Source organism: Ipomoea nil, unplaced genomic scaffold, assembly GCF_001879475.1.
Source record: "Ipomoea nil cultivar Tokyo-kokei standard unplaced genomic scaffold, Asagao_1.1 scaffold1848, whole genome shotgun sequence".
Classification (NCBI taxonomy): Eukaryota; Viridiplantae; Streptophyta; class Magnoliopsida; order Solanales; family Convolvulaceae; genus Ipomoea; species Ipomoea nil.
The window spans coordinates 471,652-492,978 of NW_017618276.1; the positions used below are offsets into that span (position 1 = coordinate 471,652).

Below are 21,327 nucleotides of genomic sequence, written 5' to 3' on the forward strand. Positions count from 1 at the left end.
ATGTATTATATTAATTAAGAGATGAGATAAATTTATTCTTCAAAATCTAGGATGTCTTTCCAAAAACGAAGGTTATCTTCATCCCATGTCAACTCATTAATATTGTTCGGAATAGGTCCTGGGATGGTGTACTCGGACAGTGGTGTAGACAAACTAGTCTTCCATTTTGGAGAAGAAAAACCAATGACTACTCCTTCAACTTCATTTTCTGATGAAATTGGATTCGATTTATCAACACAACTAGATAACAATGATGAACTGGTATTAGCTCGATCCGGATCAAGATCATGAAACGACACTCCTTCAACTTCTTTATGTGATATTGGCTTTGGCTTTGGATTATGATCAAGAAGAGAACGTTGTCCCCAAGATGATTGTTTACGATTCAAGATTCTTGTACCCTTGGTCCTAGGTTTCCTAGGTATTATTGGAGAAATGACATGCTCGCAGTGCTCATGTTGTCGTTTCAAAGCTTTAATCTTGATCCTGAATTTTCTTGGTGTTGTGTATGTGCAAACATCAGCTTCTATTGAAGCTTTTTTGGATCTTCCACTACCTCGTTTAGTAATGGAACAACTCGTCATTATCTTGTATCACAAAAAAAAATTAAAAAAATTAAAAAAATCCTTAAATTCAGCATAGAAATTACAAAGATTGTGTTGGGAAAAATCTCTTTTAAGTGATAATGAGGATATCAAAGATCTTACCTTAGACAACTTCTTGGATGCAAAAAATATGAATTTGTATTAGGGTTTATGAAATAGTGCTGCATCAACTAATGTCAATAGAGCCTTAGCTTCTTCAACTTCATTTCTTGAGGAGTAATCAGTACTAGGGCTTGTGATCTTGGTCACAAGTTATCGTTGCAATTCTTTCACCTTTGATCTTGAATTTTATACATGATTGAGAATAAATTTATTATTATATTACCTTATAAATAAAGATTTTTAAGAAAACAATTTTCAAGAATACAATTATAAATTCATGAATCAAATTTATGAATCAAATCTTTGAAATATATGACATACCATATTACTTTTTGGTAGTTAATTTATAGGGTTTTATACCTATTGAGCTTCAAGATTATAAGCAATTAATCAAAAAATATTGTTTGATTAGGAAAGAGATTTAATTTTATCGTTTGAAAACTTTTAAAAATTAAAATTTGAACGTTTCTTCTCATAAATTTTCGTCAACTTCAAAAAGTGTTTCAAAACTATTTCTCAAATTTTAGAATTTTTTTTTTTTAAAAAAAAACGAGTACATGATTAATTTTTATACATATTTTGTACTTTTTTTAATGCTACTAGGTCTATTACAATGTAGTATCTGGGTACCATTAGACCACATAGTCTTGGTACATATTTGGTACTTTTCCCATTCATTTCGTATTTTCGTATATTGCATTTCGTAATTTCGTATATTGCATTTCTCATTTTTTTTTCCTATTTCTATGAATGGAGAGATAAACAGTATATACATTTGAATTGCTTTTAAGGATTTTACTGAAGTAACACTTCTTATTAAGTTATTGTTTTGTATTTTGTATACATAAATAAAATCAAGTTACATAAACACAAATAGCCAAATAGGTTCAAAACATATATATAATGAATCAGAAAAATCAGACATTTCAGAAAACCAAAAACGATAGACTTTTGTTCATTTTTAATTTATTTTTTAAAAAAATTTATAAATTTATAAATTTTCAGTGGACAAGGAATATATATATATATATATATATATATATATATATATATATATATATTATATTACAAATTTTTAAAAGATACAAAAAAAAATCTTTTAGTAAAATCATAACTTTTCTTTTCAAAAGGAAAATAAAGTAACAAAATAAAAAAAATAAAATTCTGAATATCACCATGTTACATATATTTTCTATGTTGTCATTGTTACATCAAGTGCACAGAGTCATGGCATATGAATGGTAAACATTCACTTTACCAACAACAATTTGTAGATATGTAGATACATTAATTAAGAGATCAGATGAAGTTAGTCTTCAAAATATGGGATGTCTTTCCAAAAATTACAGGTCATATCTTCATCCGGCCATGCCAACTTATCAATATTGTCTGGAATAGGTCCCGGGATGATGTATTCAGAAAGTGGCGTGGACAAACTAATCTTCAACTCCGAAGAAGAAGAAGAAGAACTAGTGAACACTGCTTCAACTTTGTTTTGTGATGAAATTGGCTTCAGTTTATCAACAGACTGGATAACGACAATGATAATCCGATATTAATCGGGCTTGCATCAAGATCAAGAAATGGTACTCCTTCGACTTCTTTCTGTGAGATTGGATTTGGATTTGAATTATGATCAAGGATATAACGTTGTCCCCAAGATTGTTGTTTACGATTCAAGATTCTTGTATTCTTGGTCCTAGGTTTCTTGGGTATTGCGTGAGAAACGACATGGTCCGAATATTCTTGTTGTCCCAAAACTTTAATCTTGATCTTGAATTTCCTTGATGTTGTGTAAGGGCAATTATCACTTTTTATGGAAGTTTTTCTAGGTTTTCCACGACCTCTTTTAGCAATGGAACAAGACATTGCTGACTAATTTCTCGAGCCCCTACTCCCTGTGGAGCAGTATTTATACCCAAAATGTCAAGAATTAGGACTTTCTTGAAGAGAGATAAGTATTAGGGTTTGTGATCTTGATCGGACGTTCCAGATTGCAATTCTTTCAATCTTGATCTTGAACTTTATGTGAAAACAAAGATACTAGATTTCATTGAAAAATATTTTTCATGAACCAAACATAATAGAATAATTCAATTTTTTCCTCAAATTTAGAAACTTTTGTTCTTCCGAATAAATATTTCAATAAACCAAAAACTCTCTTATAAGTAAAGATTTTATAGAAATCGTACAATTATAAATATATGAATTGAACCTATGAAACATACCTTAGAACTTTTTGTAGTTAATTTATAGGATCTTATACATGTGAAATTTCAGGATTATACACAATTTAAAACATTATTTGATTAGAAAAGGGATTTAATTTTATCATATTCGTATGTGGACTATGAATGAACTATTGTTTATTTATTTGTCAATTCATTATCCAATCACTATAAGAATTGGATTATATATTATAATATATTTATTTATTGCATAAAAATTAACATTTTCACGTTTCTTTCCACAAATTTACGTAAACTTCAAAAAAGGCTTCCAAAATGTTTCTTTATGTTTTTTTTATAGTACTAAGTACTAACTACTTTCTGGGTTTAGGAGAATACTTGCTGAGGTGAACTCCAAATCAATGGTGGACTTGTTGCGTGAAGGGAACGAGATTGGTAATACAGGTTGTACATTGCTGGCCGATTGCATTAACATGGTGAACAACTTTAATAGAATTACGTTAATCATACATTCATAGCGGGATATCAATGCGCCGATTTCTTGGCGAGCTTGGCTCAAGGCAAAGATTAGGGCACGTGGGTCTTCAATGACGCTCCGGAGGGTCTCAACACCTTCCTCAGACGCGATGTAGCTTTGCATCTCCCCCTCTTTCATAATCCTGTCCTGTATGCAGGGCCGGCCCTGGGCAAGTCTGCCTAGGGCCTTTGCACAGGGCCCCCAAACCCCAATATTTGGGGGCCCCATTATTTAAAAAAAAAAAATTGTATATATAGTGTATTAAGCCGCAGTCGGCATTACCGTACCGCAACACCGCTCTTACGAAATCGCCTTGTATGTCCCCATTCAGCGCTTCCTTCAATTCCTTCACCTTGGATGCATTGTAATTGTAAAAGGGACAAACTCCAATTGCAGACTTTTGTTCAATTTTCATTTTTTTTTTTTGAAAAAAAAAATTATACATTTATGGTTGACAAGGAAAATTGGAAAAAAATTATATTTATATATTAAGAAACAATATAATAAATTTTTAATAGATACACACAAATTAAATCTTTTACTAAAATCATAGATTTTCTTTTTAAAAGAAAAATAAAATAAAATTCTTAATATTACTGCTTGCATACATTTTTTATGTTGACATTGTTACATCAAGTGCACGGACTCATGACATATGAAATGTAAATACACACTTTACCAACAATAATTTGTAAATAACTAGATGCATTATATTAATTAAGAGATGAGATAAATTTATTCTTCAAAATCTAGGATGTCTTTCCAAAAATGAAGGTTCATATCTTCATCTCATGTCAACTCATTAAAATTGTTCGGAATAGGTCCTGGGATGGTGTACTCCGACAGTGGCGTAGACAAACTAGTCTTCAACCTTGGAGAAGAAAAACCAATGACTACTCCTTCAACTTCATTTTCTGATGAAATTGGTTTCGATTTATCAACACAACTATATAACAATGATGATCTGGTATTAACTCGATCCGGATCAAGATCATGAAACGACACTCCTTCAACTTCTTTATGTGATATTGGCTTTGGCTTTGGCTTTGGATTATGATCAAGAAGAGAACGTTGTCCCCAAGAAGATTGTTTAAGATTCAAGATTCTTGTACCCTTGGTCCTAGGATTCCTAGTTATTATTGGAGAAATGAGATGCTCGCAGTACTCATGTTGTCGTTTCAAAGCTTTAATCTTTATCATGAGTTTCCTTGGTGTTGTGTATGTGCAAACATCAGCTTCTATTGAAGCATTTTTGGATCTTCCACTACCTCGTTTAGTAATGGAACAACTCATCATTACCTTGTATCACCAAAAATAAATAAAAAAAATAAAATCCATAAATAATTCAACATAGAAATTACAAAGATTGTGTTGGGAAAAACCTCTTTCAAGTGATAATGGATATCAAAGATCTTACCTTAGACAACTTCTTGGATGCAAAAAATATGAATTTGTATTAGGGTTTATGCTGCATCAACTAATGTCAATAGAGCCTTAGCTTCTTCAACTTCATTTCTTGAGAAGGAATAAGTACTAGGGCTTGTGATCTTGGTCATAAGTTATCGTTGCAATTCTTTCACTTTTGATCTTGAATTTTATGCATGATTGAGAATAAATTTATTATTATATATATTACCTTATAAATAAAGATTTTTAAGAAAACGATTTTCAAGAATACAATTATAAATATATGAATCAAATTTATGAATCAAATCTTTGAAATATATGACATACCATATTAATTTTTGGTAGTTAATTTATAGAGTTTTATACATGTTGAGCTTCAAGATTATAAGCAATTAATTAACAAACGTTGTTTGATTAGGAAAGAGATTTAATTTTATCGTTTGAAAACTTTTAAAAATTAACATTTGAACGTTTCTTTCCATAAATTTTCGTCAACTTCAAAAAGTGTTTCTAAACTATTTCTCTAATTTTAGAATTAAAAAAAAAAAAACGAGTACATGATTAATGTTTATACATGTTTTGTACTTTCCTATGCATTTCGTATTTTTGTGTATTGCATTTCTCATTTCTTTCTTTCATGTTTCTAATAACGGAGAGATAGACAATATATACATTTGAATTGCTTTTAAGGATTTTACCGAAGTAACACTTATTATTATTATTATTATTATTATTATTATTATTATTTGTATTTTGTATGCATAAATAAAATTAAGTTAAATAAACACAAATAGCCAAATAGGTTCAAAACATATATATAATGAATCAGGAAAACCAGACATTTAAGAAAACCAAAAATGATAGACTTTTGTTCATTTTTATTTTTTTTTTTTAAATTAGAAATTTATAAATTTATAAATTTTCAATGGACAAGGAAATTGGATATATACAAAGAAATTATATTACAAATTTTTATTAGATACAAAAAAAATCTTTTAGAAAAATCATGAATTTTCTTTTCAAAAAGAAATAAAGTAAAAAAATAAAAAAAATATTCTAAATATCACCACCTTACATATATTTTCTATGTTGTAATTGTTACATCAAGTACATAGAGTCATAGCATATGAACGGTAAACATTCTCTTTACCAACAACAATTTGTAGATAAGTAGATACATTAATTAAGAGATCGGATGAAGTTATTCTTCAAAATATGGTATGTCTTTCCAAAAATTACGGTTCATATCTTCATCCGGCCATGCCAACTCATCAATATTGTCTGGAAATCTGGAATAGGTCCCGGAATGATGTATTCAGAAAGTGGCGTGGACAAACTAATCTTCAACTCCGAAGAAGAAGAAGAACTAGTGAACACTGCTTCAACTTCGTTTTGTGATGAAATTGGCTTCAGTTTATCAACAGAATTGGATAACGACAATGATGATCCGGTATTAATCGGGCTTGCATCAAGATCAAGAAATGGTACTTCTTCGACTTCTTTCTGTGAGATTGGATTTCGATTTGGATTTGGATTATGATCAAGAAGATAACGTTGTCGCCAAGATTGTTGTTTACGATTCAAGATTCTTGTATTCTTGGTCCTTGGTTTCTTGGGTATTGCTTGAGAAACGACATGATCCCAATATTCCTGTTGTCCCAAAACTTTAATCTTGATCTTGAATTTCCATGATGTTGTGTATGGGCAAATATAACTTTTTATGGAAGTTTTTCTAGGTCTTCCACAACCTCTTGTAGCAATGGAACAAGACATTGCTAACTAATTTCTGGAACCCCTACTCCCTGTGGAGCCGTATTTATCCCCAAAAAGTCAAGAATTAGGACTTTCATGAAGAGGGATAACTATTAGAGTTTGTGATCTTGATCAAACGTTTCAGATTGCAATTCTTTCAATCTTGATCTTGAACTTTTATGTGGAAACATAGACACTAGATTTCATTGAAAAATAATTTCCATGAACCAAACATAATAGAATAATTCAATTTTTTCCTCAAATTTAGAAACTTTTGTTCTTCCGAATAAATATTCCAATAAACCAAAAACTCTCTTATAAGTAAAGATTTTATAGAAATCTTACAATTATAAATATATGAATCGAACCTATGAAACATACCTTAGAACTTTTTGATAGTTAATTTATAGGATCTTATACATGTGAAACTTCAGGATTATACAGAATTTAAAACGTTATTTAATTAGCAAAAGGATTTAATTTTATCATACTGCTATGTGGACTAGGAATGAACTATTGTTTATTTATTTGATAATTCATTATCCAATCACTATAAGAATTGGATTCCAACCCTGAATAGCGACGAATTGAAGATCTCTCTGCCATCACCTTGCATGCATCTGTAATTGTAAAGGGGAAGGAATTGCAGACTTTTGTTCATTTTTCATTTTTTTTTAATTTATACATTTATGATGGACAAGGAAAATTGGAAAAAATATATATTTATATATTAAGAAACTATATAATAAATTTTTAATAGATACGCAAAAATTAAATCTTTTACTAAAATCATAAATTTCCTTTTTAAAAGAAGAATAAAATAAAATTATCAATATCACCCCATTGCATACATTTTCTATGTTGTCAATGTTACATCAGGTGCACAGACTCATGACATATGAACGGTAAATATTCACTTTACTAACAACAATTTGTAAATAAGTAGATGCATTATATTAATTAAGAAATGAGATAGATTTATTCTTCAAAATTTGGGATGTCTTTCCAAAAATGAAGGTTCATATCTTCATCCCATGTAAACTCATTAATATTGTACGGAATAGGTCCTGAGATGCTATAATCCGGCAGTGGCGTAGACAAACTAGTCTTCAACCTTGGAGAAGAAAAATCAATGAGTACTCCTTCAACTTCATTTTTTGATGAAATTGCTTTCGATTTATCAACACAACTAGATAACAAGGATGATCTGGTATTAACTCGATCCAGATCAAGATCATGATAAAACGGCACTCCTTCAACTTCTTTATGTGAGATTGGATTTGGCTTTGGATTATGATCAAGAAGAGAGCGTTGTCCCCAAGATGATTGTTTACGATTCAAGATTTTTGTACCCATGGTCCTAGGTTTCCTATGCATTGTCGCAGAAATGACATGCTCGCAATACTCATGTTGTCGTCCCAAAGCTTTAATCTTGATTCTAAGTTTCCTTGGTCTTGTGTATGTGCAAACATCAACTTCTGTAGAAGCTTTTTTGGATGTTCCACTACCTGGTTTAGTAATGGAACAACTCGTCATTACCTTGTATCACAAAAAAAAAAAAAAAAAAAAAAAAAAAAAAAAAAATTCCTCGTAAATTCAACATAAAAATTACAAAGATTGTGTTGGGAAAAACCTCTTTTAAGTGATAATGAGGATATCAAGGATCTTACCTTTTAAGTAGACAACTTCTTCGTTGCAAAAAATATGAATTTGTATTAGGGTTTATGAAATGGGGCTACATCAAATAATGTCAATAGAGCCTTAGCTTCTTCAACTTCATTTCTTGAGGAGGAATAAGTACTAGGGCTTGTGATATTGGTCACAAGTTATCGTTGCAATTCTTTCACTTTTGATCTTGAATTTTATACACGATTAAGAATAAATTTATTATTATATTACCTTATAAATAAAGAATTTTAAGAAAACGATTTTCAAGAATACAATTATAAATACATGAATCAGAAATGCTTTGTTGGGCCGAGGTGTGGGGGGCCCTTAGGATTGGGGTTCAACCTTTTTGGAAGAATGAATAAATACATGAATCAAATTTATGAATCAAATCTTTGAAATATATGACATACCATATTACTTTTTGGTAGTAAATTTATAGGGTTTTATAGATGTTAAGCTTCAAGATTATAAGCAATTAATTAAAAAATGTTGTTTGATTAGGAAAGAGATTTAATTTTATCGTTTGAAAACTTTCAAAAATTAGCATTTGAACGTTTCTTCCGACAAATCTTCGTAAACATCAAAAAGTGTTTCAAAACTATTTCAAATACGTTCAAAACATATATATATATAATGAATCAGAAAAATCAGACATTTCAGAAAACCAAAAATGATAGACTTTTGTTTATTTTTTATTTTTTTAAAAAAATTTATAATTTATAATTTTTCGGTCGAAAAGGAAATTGGTTATACATAAAGAAATTATATTACAAATTTTTAATAGATACAAAAAAAATCTTTTAGTAAAATAAAAAATTTTCGTTTCAAAAAGAAAATTAAGTGAAAAAAATATTTTAAAAAAATCTGAATATCACCATGTTTCATACATTTGCTATGTTGTCATTGTTACATCGGGTGCACAGAATCATGGTATATGTACTATAAACATTCAATTTACAACAACAATTTGTAGATAAGTAGATAGATGCAATTAAGAGATGAAGCTATTCTTCAAAATATGGGATGTCTTTCCAAAAATTACAGGTCATATCTTCATCCGGCCATGCTAACTTATCAATATTGTCTGGAATAGGTCCCGGGATGATGTATTCAGAAAGTGGCGTGGACAAACTAATCTTCAACTCCGAAGAAGAAGAAGAAGAAGAACTAGTGAACACTGCTTCAACTTTGTTTTGTGATGAAATTGGCTTCAGTTTATCAACAGACTGGATAACGACAATGATAATCCGATATTAATCGGGCTTGCATCAAGATCAAGAAATGGTACTCCTTCGACTTCTTTCTGTGAGATTGGATTTGGATTTGAATTATGATCAAGGATATAACGTTGTCCCCAAGATTGTTGTTTACGATTCAAGATTCTTGTATTCTTGGTCCTAGGTTTCTTGGGTATTGCGTGAGAAACGACATGGTCCGAATATTCTTGTTGTCCCAAAACTTTAATCTTGATCTTGAATTTCCTTGATGTTGTGTAAGGGCAAATATCACTTTTTATGGAAGTTTTTCTAGGTCTTCCACGACCTCTTTTAGTAATGGAACAAGACATTGCTGACTAATTTCTCGAGCCCCTACTTCCTGTGGAGCAATATTTATCCCCAACAAGTCAAGAATTAGGACTTTTTGAAGAGGGACAAGTATTAGGGTTTGTGATCTTGATCAAACAATCCCGATTGCAATTCTTTCAATCTTAAACTTGAACTTTATGTGAAAAAATAATTAAATAAAATACCAGATTTCATTAAAAATATTTTTCATGAACCAAACATAATAGAATAATTCAATTTTCCTCAAAGTTTAAGAACTTTAGTTCCTTCAAATAAATTTTCCAATAAACAAAAAACCCTCTATAAGTAAAGATTTTAAAGAAATCTTACAATTATAAATATATGAATCAAACCTGTGAAACATACCTTATATATAACTTCTTTTTGATAGTTAATTTATAGGATACCTTATAACTTCTTTTTGATAGTTAATTTATAGGATCTTATACATGTGAAGCTTCAGGATTATACACAATTTAAAACGTTATTTAATTAGAAAAGGGATTTAATTTTATCATACTCCTATGTGGACTAGGAATGAACTATTGTTTATTTATTTGTTAATTCATTATCCAATCACTATAAGAATTGGATTATATCTACAATCTACAATTTTAATAAGAGACAATAATGTTAGGCCCTTAACTGGAACAAAAAAATGTCGGTAGTATTGTTTCTTAAAATGAATGGTTCATATTATTTTGATTTTAGTATTTTTTTTTAATGATTTTTCTTATTTACCCTCTATTATATTATTTTCTTCCCTTAAATAACCTATATTCCGTTAGTATAAAATTTAGTAACGGAATATTTCGTTAACTATTTATTATTTTTAACTTACTCATCAATTTCTATAAGAAAGGTATTAGGTTCAAACCTCATCCCAATTAGAGTTGGCATAATTGTTAAGCATATACTACGAATATGTTAAAATATATAATATAAAATTTCACATAAACTTTGTTCAAATAATTAGTCCGACTAAATACATAACATTCGAAGTTAAGCATCAAAGATTATAAATCAATAACTTTAAAAATCATTTGATTTTTTTGCATTTAAAAAAAAAACAAATTTAGGTTAAGTTTTTTTTTTTTTTTTTTTTTCATTTAATTAATCTTCTTTTGATTATTTAGATCAGAAAAAAATTTAATATTTCAATTATACTATTGCATTATTGGTATGATTTAGGTCGTTATGGTATTGAGCCTCAGTGGAGGCGCTGTTGAGTCTATATGCTTCAGTAGGTTGAGAAAGTAGTTATGAACAGATACTGCATTGTAATAGAGTTAATAGTATTTAAAAAAAATGTCGTTATGGTATATATTAATATTTTTTGTATGTATTTTTATAATGGTACAATTGTACATTACTTTACAAATAGGGAAAATCGCACTTTTGGTCCCTCAATTGTTTCCCGATCTACAATGTGGTCCCTCAATGTCAATTTCAGTCAATTGGGTCCTCCAGTTCTTTAAATCATTGTCAATTTGCCCCTCCGGTCAAATTTCACGTGGACCATGGTTAATAGCTTGGATAGAATAGTAATTTCCAATACCCTTTAACCCCTTTCCTTATTTCCACGCGAATTAACCCCAATTCATTTCAGCTCAATTAAGCCCTAGCTTGCCCCCAATCTGCGAATAAGAAATTTAACCCCCAAATACTACTGCTGCGAAGAGGACGGCGAGGACGACGAGGACGAGCACAGGCATGACTAGTCGGAGGATAAATGGCTCCAATACAACTCCTACGTGTAAGTATCTGAGTTATCCTATGCTTTATTTATTCTTGTGCAGTTAAAAAGATAAAGTTTGTCTTGTTTGTCTAGCATGTGCAATGTGTTGGGTTCTGGGATTATTACTTAGTGGGGACCAGTTCTACTTAAATAAAGGGAAAATCGCATGTATGGGGAACTTGAAGTAGGGTTCTATGTATATTTTTGACATGTGCAATGGGTTGGGTTTTGGAGTTATTGCTTAGTGGGGACCAGTTGTAGTTGGTTACTTTGTTGTAGCCACATGGGGACCATAGGTAGTGCACTGATTGAGTCTTTATTGTACTGTGAATAACTCTTTAAATTTTTGTCTGCAAAACTGTAAAATTGACAGTTAATTTAAATTCATGCTTTATAGATGTTGGTGAGGCTTCATCCGTGTTTACTTTAAAACTGCATATTGGTGGTAATTTGGTATGGAAGCGAAAAGTTGAGTATAGGGAGGGTTTTGTTGAGTATTTTGATCATTTCAACACTGAAGAGGGAAGCTTACTGGATTTAAGAAGGATGGTAAAACAACTAAGGTTTTGTGATAAAAATGTCCAATTCTGGGTTAAGAAAAAGGGTAGAAAAAATGCAAAAAAACTTGAACTGAGCAAACTGACCAGTGATGCAGATATTATAGTTCTTGATTTAGAGGTTCCAACAAACAAGGAGTTGGATATTTATGTTGAACATTTGTATGATGATCAATGGGATTATGAAGTAGAGATATCAAGGACTTTGGGAGATGATGCACTGTTGAATGATGGGATAGATGAGACAAGTGAACAAAGATCTGAGGGGGAAGTAAATGGACCAGAATCTTTGTTTGAAGAAGTTGAGGTAGAAGTTAATGGTCCTCGTCCTAGTTCTAAGCAGGTGAACAATGATGAGGTACAAGTTGATGAAGTTGATTGTGTAGTTTCTGAAGACATTTTTAGGAGTTTAGCTGATTCAGATTTTGAGAGGGAAGTGAATGGTCCTGAAACTGTTTTCCAAGAAAGAAACCTGAAAAAAGAAGGTTTTAAGTTTGTTTTGGGAATGATTTTTAAATCTGCCTCAGAGTTTAAGTGGGCTGTAAAGTATCATGAGGCAATGAGAAGAAAAGATATTAAATTTGCAAAGAATGAGGGCAGAAGGGTAAGGGTTTATTGTAGACACTCAGACATCTGCAGCTGGATAATGTTTGCCTCAAGAAACAATCCTAGATGTCCATTTCAAATTAAAACATACAACCCTGAACACACATGTGGGGACCAAGATGAAAACAAAACTGTTAATTCAGGATTCCTTGCTAAGTTGTACAAAGATGATTTTAGATTGAATATGGACTGGGGGAGAAGACAATTTCAAGAGCATGTGAAAGAGAAATTACATTGTCAAGTTACAAAACATCAGGCTTATAGGGCTAAGCATAAGGTTAGAAAGGAGCTGGAAGGTCAAGATTCTGAACAGTTCAAGATGTTGAATGATTATTGTGATGAATTAAAGAGAAGCAACCTGGGAGTACTGTCAAGATGAAGATTGATAGTCAGTTTAGTGTTAATGGCAGACCTAGGTTTCTTAGATTGTATGTTTGCTTTGCAACTTGCAAAGAAGGGTTTCTAAGAGGCTGTAGACCTTTTTTGGGTTGGATGGATGCCATTTGAAGGGTAGTCAGAAGGGAGGGCAACTATTAAGTGCTATTGGTCTTGATGGAGATAATTGCATATTTCCTATAGCCTTTGCTGTTGTTGAGGGAGAATTAAAGGAAAGTTGGACATGGTTTTTAAAACTGCTGGACAATGATTTGAACATAGGAAGTAATCCTCATGCCTGGACTATTATATCAGATAAACAGAAGGGTCTGTTACTAGCTATAGAAGAATTGTTTACTGGATTGGAGCATAGGTTCTGTGTAAGGCATATGCATGCCAACTTTCTGAAGGATGGCTTTACTGCAAATGTTCTGAAGTTAAAATTGTGGGCTGTGTGTAAAGCTACAACTGAGGCATATTTTAAAAGGTATATGGAGGAATTAAAGGAAGAACTCATGCAATGGGATCTCAGTCTGCACAACCACTTCAAAACCAGGTTCCACACCAGTCTACCTTTATTGCTGCACAAGTTTCTAGTTCAACTGTTGCTCCTAAGATTCTGACAGCTCAAGCATTAAGAACTCATGCAATTTAGAGATTGGCCAACAAAAAGAAATGATGTATTTGATCATTAGGCTGCACAAGTTTCTAGTTCAAGTTTGTATGGTTTTTTGTAAACAATTTGGTAGACAAATTGGTGGTCATTTGATCGTTTTGCTGTTTTTGGTTGGCTGTTTCATCATGACTGTAAGCCACAATCAGTAGATACATTTGTCCAATAATAACAATGAATGTATTTTGCAAATTTGCTCATTTGGTCATTTATACAAAATGCCTTAGTTAACAATGAATCTATTATGCTCATTGCAGTTTAACAGTGAGCCCATTTCAATTAGAGTACTCTGCACATTTGGTCATTTAACTCCAAGCCAATTGGTCATTTCAGTATTAACAATGAATCTATCATCTAACTTCCAGCCACTATGCTCATCTATTATGTACTCATTTGGTCATTTAACTTCCAGCCATTGTACATAATTTGCAAACAGAAAATAGAGTACATAACTTGCATTAATTCAATAATCCAAACTGACAATAGAGTTCATAACTTGCATTCATTCAATAATCCAAACACTAATTCATCCAAGTTTTTACAAATTATCAATAATCCAAACACTAATTCACCCAAGTTTTTAGAAACAAACATTAAGCATTAAAATTCCTACTTCAATTGGAGAAGCTTTTCACTTGGATCAACACTTCTCATCCAAAGCCTGAAACAAAGAAAACCAACCACAATTCCAAATCCAAAACCATACAAAAATTGAAATTTTGAAGTCAGAGTCTTCTTCTTAAGCTGGACAGTTTTCTCATCAATCACTACTTGAAGCCTTTGCATTTCACTCTCTTGCTTATCTAACCTCTTCAATAAACCTCGAATCACTTTAGACACACGGTCAGAGACATCGGAGTCCAACCATTGAAAATAGCTACAGTTCCCATTCCCCTGCCAATCAAAATCAATAAACAAAGCCAAATTAGATACTCTAACACCTAAGAACAGCTCAAGCATTCGTTTATGATGCTTACACGTACTCCATAGCGTGGGCATGATCTAAATCGCTTTCCAGGGTTGGCATAACTCCAGGACATCCTTACCGGAGCGACTTCGCCGCACCAACAACGCACTTCTGGAATCCATATTCAACTGAGTCGCCGAAACTGTTTGAAGACATGGCCGTGCAATATGAACTTCTTCGTCTTCGTAGGTTTTGGGAGAATTGGTAAGTGAATCGCAGAATGGGAGTAAGAAACGGGTATTGGTTATGGCAGAAATAAAAATGAATTGGGGTTAATTCGCGTGGAAATAAGGAAATGGGTTAAAGGGTATTGGTAATTACCATTCTATCCAAGCTATTAACCATGGTCCACGTGAAATTTGACCGGAGGGGCAAATTGACAACGATTTAAAGAACTGGAGGACCCAATTAACTGAAATTGACATTGAGGGACCACATTGTAGATCGGGAAACAATTGAGGGACCAAAAGTGCGATTTTCCCTTACAAATATTATACTATTATTTTTTTATCGGACAAAATTGTTCTTACATCATTGTCAGTCCCGCACGACCTAACTACACAGTTGTTGAACATAAATACAATTACACTTGGACTCTAAAACGGTATGACCATTTTCTAACGAATTGAGAATGTTGACATCCACTGGCTCCAATTGAACAAGTTTACACATTATAATTTTATCAATGAAAACTTCTAAAGAAATTTGTAAGTTATTTTTTACTATACCATTATAACAATATCTATTGTAACTATATATTTTGAATTATTTATTATCATCCTCTATTGACAGGAATTGTAACAATTGTCATTGACAAACTCTCAAAACAATTTGTCTCAACAACAAATGTAAATTAAAAAAAAAAATCAATGATTTCATTATTGTTGATGAAAAGTATGGACGCCACTTTATTACTGTTATTAAATTATTACGCGCTTTGCGCGAATGGGATAATGCCCAATAATTATTTTTAAATAAGTATTTCAAAGTATATCAATTCAATATTATATATGAGATGTTCATGCATAGGTAAATAAATGTTGAATATGTTTATTTAAATAGGTAATTTAAAGTATATAAATGCAAGATAATATATGAGAGATTGATTATAATTGTCACTAAAATAAATGTTTGCAACTTTGTAATAACGCTAGTCTAAATACTTAGTCTTAAAGCGATAGTCTAAATAAATACTACTTTTGGTTTAAATTTTTCTAATTCTTCTTAATTCTTTTTTGGGTAGCATTGTTATTGTTTTCATCTTCAGTACATGTCTTTTTTTTTTTTAATTGATAGTGTGTCATGTGCAATTAGGTTACTGGTAGCAGCATAGAGATTATGGTGTATGAAGTTTTAGATTTGCCTTGCTGTGTATATGATTGAGATTTTAGTTGTAATATGAACTCTTTAGTGTATAAACACCTATTGATATTTAGTAGTGGTAGTTTTTTTACTACATGTTTCATGTGTTGTGAGATGTGTGTCGTAGGTTATCATGTGAAAGTATTGAACAAAATATTAATATTTATTATATTTGTATAAAATACTTGGTAAATAAATAAATAAATAAATAAATAAATAAATAAATAAATAAATATATATATATATATATATATATATATATATATATATATAAAACATGTTTTGTATTATAACTTTGATATTTAATTACAAGATAATGTAAAAAATAAGACAGTGGATATAATAAATTAATAAATTTGAAAGTAAGGAATCTTTGAATGGTAGAAAATAAAGATAATATAATTAATGAAATTATATTTCTTTTAAATTTTTTTATAATGAATAATTTTTTTTCTAAATAAAGCATAATAGACATCTAATTCTAAATTAATTAAATGCATATGTATTATTTTTTGTTGTAGCTACTAATTTATTTAATTAATAAGAGTAATAAAGTTTCGTACATACTTTTCTTCAACAATAATGAAATCAATGATTTTTTTTTTTTAATTTCTATTCCTTGTTGAGACAAATTGTTTTTAGAGTTTGTCCATAACAATTGCTACAATTTCTGTCAATAGAAGATGATAATAAATAATTCAAAATATATGGTTACAATAGATATTAATATAATGATATAGTAAAAAATAACTTACAAATTTCTTGTTAAGACCTTATATAAATTAAGAGATTGTTAAGAATAATAAATAGTTAACGGAATATTCCGTTACTAAAGTTTAAACTAACGGAATTTAGGGTTATTTAAGAGAAGAAAATAATATAATAGAGGGTAAATAAGGAAAATCATTAAAAGATACTAAAATCAAAATAATATGAACCATTCATTTTAAGAAAGAATTAGTACCGACATTTTTTTTTTGTTCCAGTTAAGGGCCTAACATTATTCGCTCTTATTAGATTTGTAGATGTAGATAACGGAATTTAGGGTTATTTAAGAGAAGAAAATAATATAATAGAGGGTAAATAAGGAAAATCATTAAAAGATACTAAAATCAAAATAATATGAACCATTCATTTTAAGAAACAATTAGTACCGACATTTTTTTTGTTCCAGTTAAGGGCCTAACATTATTTGCTCTTATTAGATTTGTAGAATAAAATAGTAGCTACAACAAAAAAATAATATATATGCATTTAATTAATTTAGAATTAGATGTCTATAATGCCTTTATTTAAAAAAAAATTATTCAGTATAAAAAATTTAAAAAGAGATATAATTTCATTAGTTATATTATCTTTATTTTTTATAATTAAAAAATTCATTACCTTCAAATTTATTAATTTATTATATTCACTACATTGTCCATTGTATTCTTTTTACATTATCTTGTAATTAAACATCAAAGTTATAATACAAAATATGTTTATATATTTATATATATATATATATATATATATATATATATATATATGTATGTATGTATGTATGTATGTATGTATGTATGTATGTATTTACTAAGTATTTTTTTACAAATATAATAAATATTAATATTTTGTTCAATACTTTCACATAATAACCTACGACAAACATCTCACAATGCATGAAATATGTAGGGGAAAAACTACCACTACCAAAATATCAATAGGTGCTTGTAAGATAAAGAGTTAATAGTACAACTAAGATCCCATCATATACACAACAAGGCAAATCTAAAGCTTCCTACACCATAATCTCATTTGCATAATGAATGCATTTATGCTACCACCAGTAACACAATTGCACATGACACACTACCAATAATAAAAAAAAAAGGACGGAAGATGAAGACAATGACAATGCTACCCAAAAGAGAATTAAGAAGAATTAGAGAAATTTAAACCAAAAGTAGTATTTATTTAGACTGTCATTTTTAGACAAAGTATTTAAACTAGCGTTATTACAAAGTTGTAAACATTTATTTTAATGACAATAAAATTAATCTCGTCATATATTAATTTTCAAGTGCAAAGATTTTATCTTTGTTAAAAGGAAAGAAAGTCATTGATGTCACTAATTGGCAAACTAAGTCATCTATCTGTGCTAGTTGACAATCTGGAAAAGGTTGTAAATTATCTTTTAATTTGAATAATGATATGTTTAGTTATCCTTTACAAAAAGTTCATTGTGATCTTTGGGGAACAGCTCCTACTGTTTCAAATCAAGGATTTCGGTTTTATGTTATATTTATTATAGATGATTTTCAAGATTTTCTTGGTTATATCCTTTAAAGAAAAAGTCAGATTTTTTTCTTTGTTTTCAAAAATTACAAAAATTAGTAGAAAATCAATTTGATAGAAAAATAAAAAAATTTCAATGTGATGGTGGTGGAGAATTTAACTCCTTTGATTTTCTCAGTCATATTAGTAATTGTGGTATTCAGCTCCAGGTTTCATGTCCTGGAACACCTGAGCAAAACGGAGTGGCCGAGAGGAAGCATCGGCACATTGTTGAGACAGGTTTAACTATGTTATTTCATGCTAACTTACCTTTATTTTTATGGGTTGAAGATTTTATTGCAGATGTCTATTTAATCAACAGAATGCCAACTTCAGTTTTACACAATCAATCTCCATACTCTAAACTATATCACAAAGAACCAAATTACAAAAGCTTGCGAGTGTTTGGATGCTTATGCTTTCCTTCTCTAAGACATCAAGGAGGTAATAAATTTGTTAAGAAAACTTATCTGTGTGTATTTATTGGTTATAGCCCTATTCACAAGGGTTATAGGTGCTATGAACCTCGAACAAAAAGAGTATATATATCCAAACACGTTGTCTTCGATAAATTCCTCTATAAACCCTCTCCTCAAGAAGCGATTCTTGTGCCATTAGATTTTGTTGAATTTCCAGCACATGATGAATGGTTTAAAGTCACTCTTGAAGCTGAACCTCCAAAGGTGGGAACAAATGCAGAGTCAGCAACTCAAACATCTATTATAACTACTATTGGTTGCTGTGATGAAAATAATGATCACGAGGGATGTTATAATGATAATAATGCTGAATCTCCTGACAATGATGGAGTTTTGCCTGATGTTAATGTGCGTTATGCAGATGAAACCTTAGTTGCAGCTGAACTGGCAGATACACAAACTCTCACTTTGCTAAATGACTTGCCTAGGCATATTGTTGATACACATATGGACAATAATGAAAGTGAAAATTATGTTCACCCTCAACGCCATAGGCAACCTCCAAAACATCTACAAGATTATGAATGCTATCTATCTCAAGTCGAGTTACCTGTTGAACCTCGAAATTATCATGTTGCTCTAAAAGATCCTCGATGGGTTATGGCTATGAAAGAGGAACTACAGGCCCTTCACTCTAACCAAACCTGGTCACTAGTTCTCGGCCCCAAAATGTAAATGTTGTTTGGTCAAAATGGATTTATCATATAAAGCAACAAGCTGAGAGGATGGATCTATTGAGCGCTTCAAGGCTTGTCTTGTTGCCCGTGGTTTTACACAAGTCTCAGGTATTGATTTTGATGAGACTTGCAGCCCAGTTATTCGCCATACTATTATTCGTCTTTTGATAGCACTTCCAACTTCTCTAAATTGGCACATGAAACAACTGGATGTGAAGAACGCCTTTTTGCATGGAAATTTAAAAGGAGATTGTGTATATCGAACAACCCCCTGATTTTGTAAACCTGATCATGTGTGTCTTCTTCACAAGTCCCTTTATGGGCTAAAGCAAGCTCCTCGAGCTTGGTTTGATCGCTTATCTCGGTTTCTTCTTCATCTTGGTTTTTATTGTAGTAAGGCACTAAGGCAGATTCTTCTTTATTTATCTATCGTCAAAATTCTGTTACAATATTGCTTCTCATCTATGTAGATGACATATTGGTGACTGGAAATAATGACTCCTTCATCTCTAACTTAATTCATCAATTAAGTGCAGAATTTTCTATAAAGGATCTTGGATGTCTAATATTCTTTTTAGGTGTGGAAATTAAATACTTCAATGGAGGAATCATTCTCTCTCAAGGCTAATATATCAAGGATCTTCTCAACCGTACAAGGATGACAGATTGTACTTCTAATGCTACTCCTATGGTTCTCAAAGAAAAAGAAAATATGTCAAAACAAAATGGTGTAGATGCTACTTATTATAGAAGTATTGTTGGTGCTCTTCAAAACCTCACATTCACTCGACCAGACATTCAACATGCTGTCAATAAAGTTTGTCAATTCTTCAACTCCCCCACAGAACTACATCTTAAAGCAGTCAAGCGAATTCTTCGCTACCTTAAAGGTACACAAGACTATGGCTTACGGTTTATTTCTAAAAGTCCTCTCTCTTTATATGCTTTTTCATATGCCGATTGGGCAGGTTGTCCCCTAACCAGAAGAAGCACAACAAGTTTTTGTGCTTTCCTAGGTGCTAATTGTATTTCCTGGTGTTCAAAGAAGCAACCTACAGTTGCTCGATCTAGTTCAGAAGCAGAATACAGGTCCATGGCTTCCACCACAGTTGAATTAACTTGGCTCACTTTTTTATTACGTGACATTGGCATACATTTGCTTCATGCTCCACAATTACTCTGCGACAATCTCAGTGTTCTTCATATGTCGATTAATCCACTTTTTCATGCGAGGACAAAGCATATCGACATAGACTACCATTTTGTTCGAGAAAAAGTAGCCATGGGTCACCTTGTGACACGGTTTGTGCCATCTTCACACCAAATAGCAGATATTCTCACCAAGCCCTTACCAAAGGCACCTTTTGTTGGAATTTTTAGCTAAAAATGGCATTTTGAGTGATTATTTTGTAGTACAAATATATGTGGATCCACTTTCGATTTGGGTCGGGTCAAAGTGGATTCGGGTTCCTCGTAGTGAGACGAAGAATTTGATATAATGTACGCTCAAAATGGGTAATAGGTGAATGAGAAATTGATTCTCAAAGTGAACCTATTTGAGAGAAATCGACAGCTTAAACCTATTGTTTAGTGGCTAATTAAAATTAGCACTAATCTTGGTGCTAATTACTTAGCATTCACGAAGGAATGCTTGTAATTTAGCATTGGAAAAGGTTAAGTTGCAACATAGTAATTAAGCTTTTGAAAGCTTGATTAGTGAATTGGGAAAATGAACTTTCGTGCTATGCTTTGTGCATGGACGAAAGTTG

At 31.1% G+C, this 21,327-nt stretch overlaps 4 protein-coding genes across 5 annotated transcripts in view; 2 read left to right on the plus strand and 2 right to left on the minus strand.

Moving 5' to 3' along the window:
* Positions 1-2,712: 2,712 nt before the first annotated feature.
* LOC109193276 (alkaline/neutral invertase CINV2) overlaps positions 2,713-21,327 on the minus strand; it is a 34,900-nt gene continuing 16,285 nt past the window's right edge. Inside the window, exon 5 of one of the 2 annotated variants that reach the window (XR_002056241.1) lies at positions 2,713-2,729. The gene's annotated coding sequence lies outside the window, so the exon portion shown is untranslated. Of the gene's footprint in view, positions 2,730-6,728; positions 6,747-21,327 lie in introns of those variants that run through there. The other variant, XR_002056240.1, reaches the window with a different exon arrangement.
* On the plus strand, positions 11,522-13,707 carry LOC109193258. The gene is made up of 3 exons (XM_019344097.1): positions 11,522-11,564; positions 11,944-13,073; positions 13,219-13,707. Exons 1-3 carry the CDS (start codon positions 11,522-11,524, stop codon positions 13,705-13,707), a joined length of 1,662 nt encoding a protein of 553 aa, XP_019199642.1.
* Positions 14,367-14,836, minus strand: LOC109193259. The gene is made up of 2 exons (XM_019344098.1): positions 14,735-14,836; positions 14,367-14,651 (listed from the first exon to the last, which is right to left on the minus strand). The coding sequence occupies exons 1-2, from the start codon at positions 14,795-14,797 to the stop codon at positions 14,367-14,369; spliced, it is 348 nt and encodes a 115-aa protein (XP_019199643.1). The 5' UTR covers positions 14,798-14,836.
* Positions 20,217-20,942, plus strand: LOC109193260 (uncharacterized mitochondrial protein AtMg00810-like). The gene has a single exon (XM_019344100.1). The coding sequence runs from the start codon at positions 20,217-20,219 to the stop codon at positions 20,940-20,942; it is 726 nt and encodes a 241-aa protein (XP_019199645.1).

What these genes read in the sequence shown, in the direction of transcription:
- LOC109193259 (XM_019344098.1), bottom strand. Translation starts at nt 14,797, where the DNA reads ATGTCCTGGAGTTATGCCAACCCTGGAAAGCGATTTAGATCATGCCCA. An exon ending in GCCCACGCTATGGAGTACGT is followed by an intron (nt 14,652 to 14,734) that starts GTAAGCATCATA and finishes TTTGATTGGCAG; the next exon opens with GGGAATGGGAACTGTAGCTA.
- LOC109193260 (XM_019344100.1), top strand. Translation starts at nt 20,217, where the DNA reads ATGACAGATTGTACTTCTAATGCTACTCCTATGGTTCTCAAAGAAAAA.
- LOC109193258 (XM_019344097.1), top strand. Translation starts at nt 11,522, where the DNA reads ATGACTAGTCGGAGGATAAATGGCTCCAATACAACTCCTACGT. An exon ending in CTCCAATACAACTCCTACGT is followed by an intron (nt 11,565 to 11,943) that starts GTAAGTATCTGA and finishes CATGCTTTATAG; the next exon opens with ATGTTGGTGAGGCTTCATCC. An exon ending in TAAAGAGAAGCAACCTGGGA is followed by an intron (nt 13,074 to 13,218) that starts GTACTGTCAAGA and finishes TGCCATTTGAAG; the next exon opens with GGTAGTCAGAAGGGAGGGCA.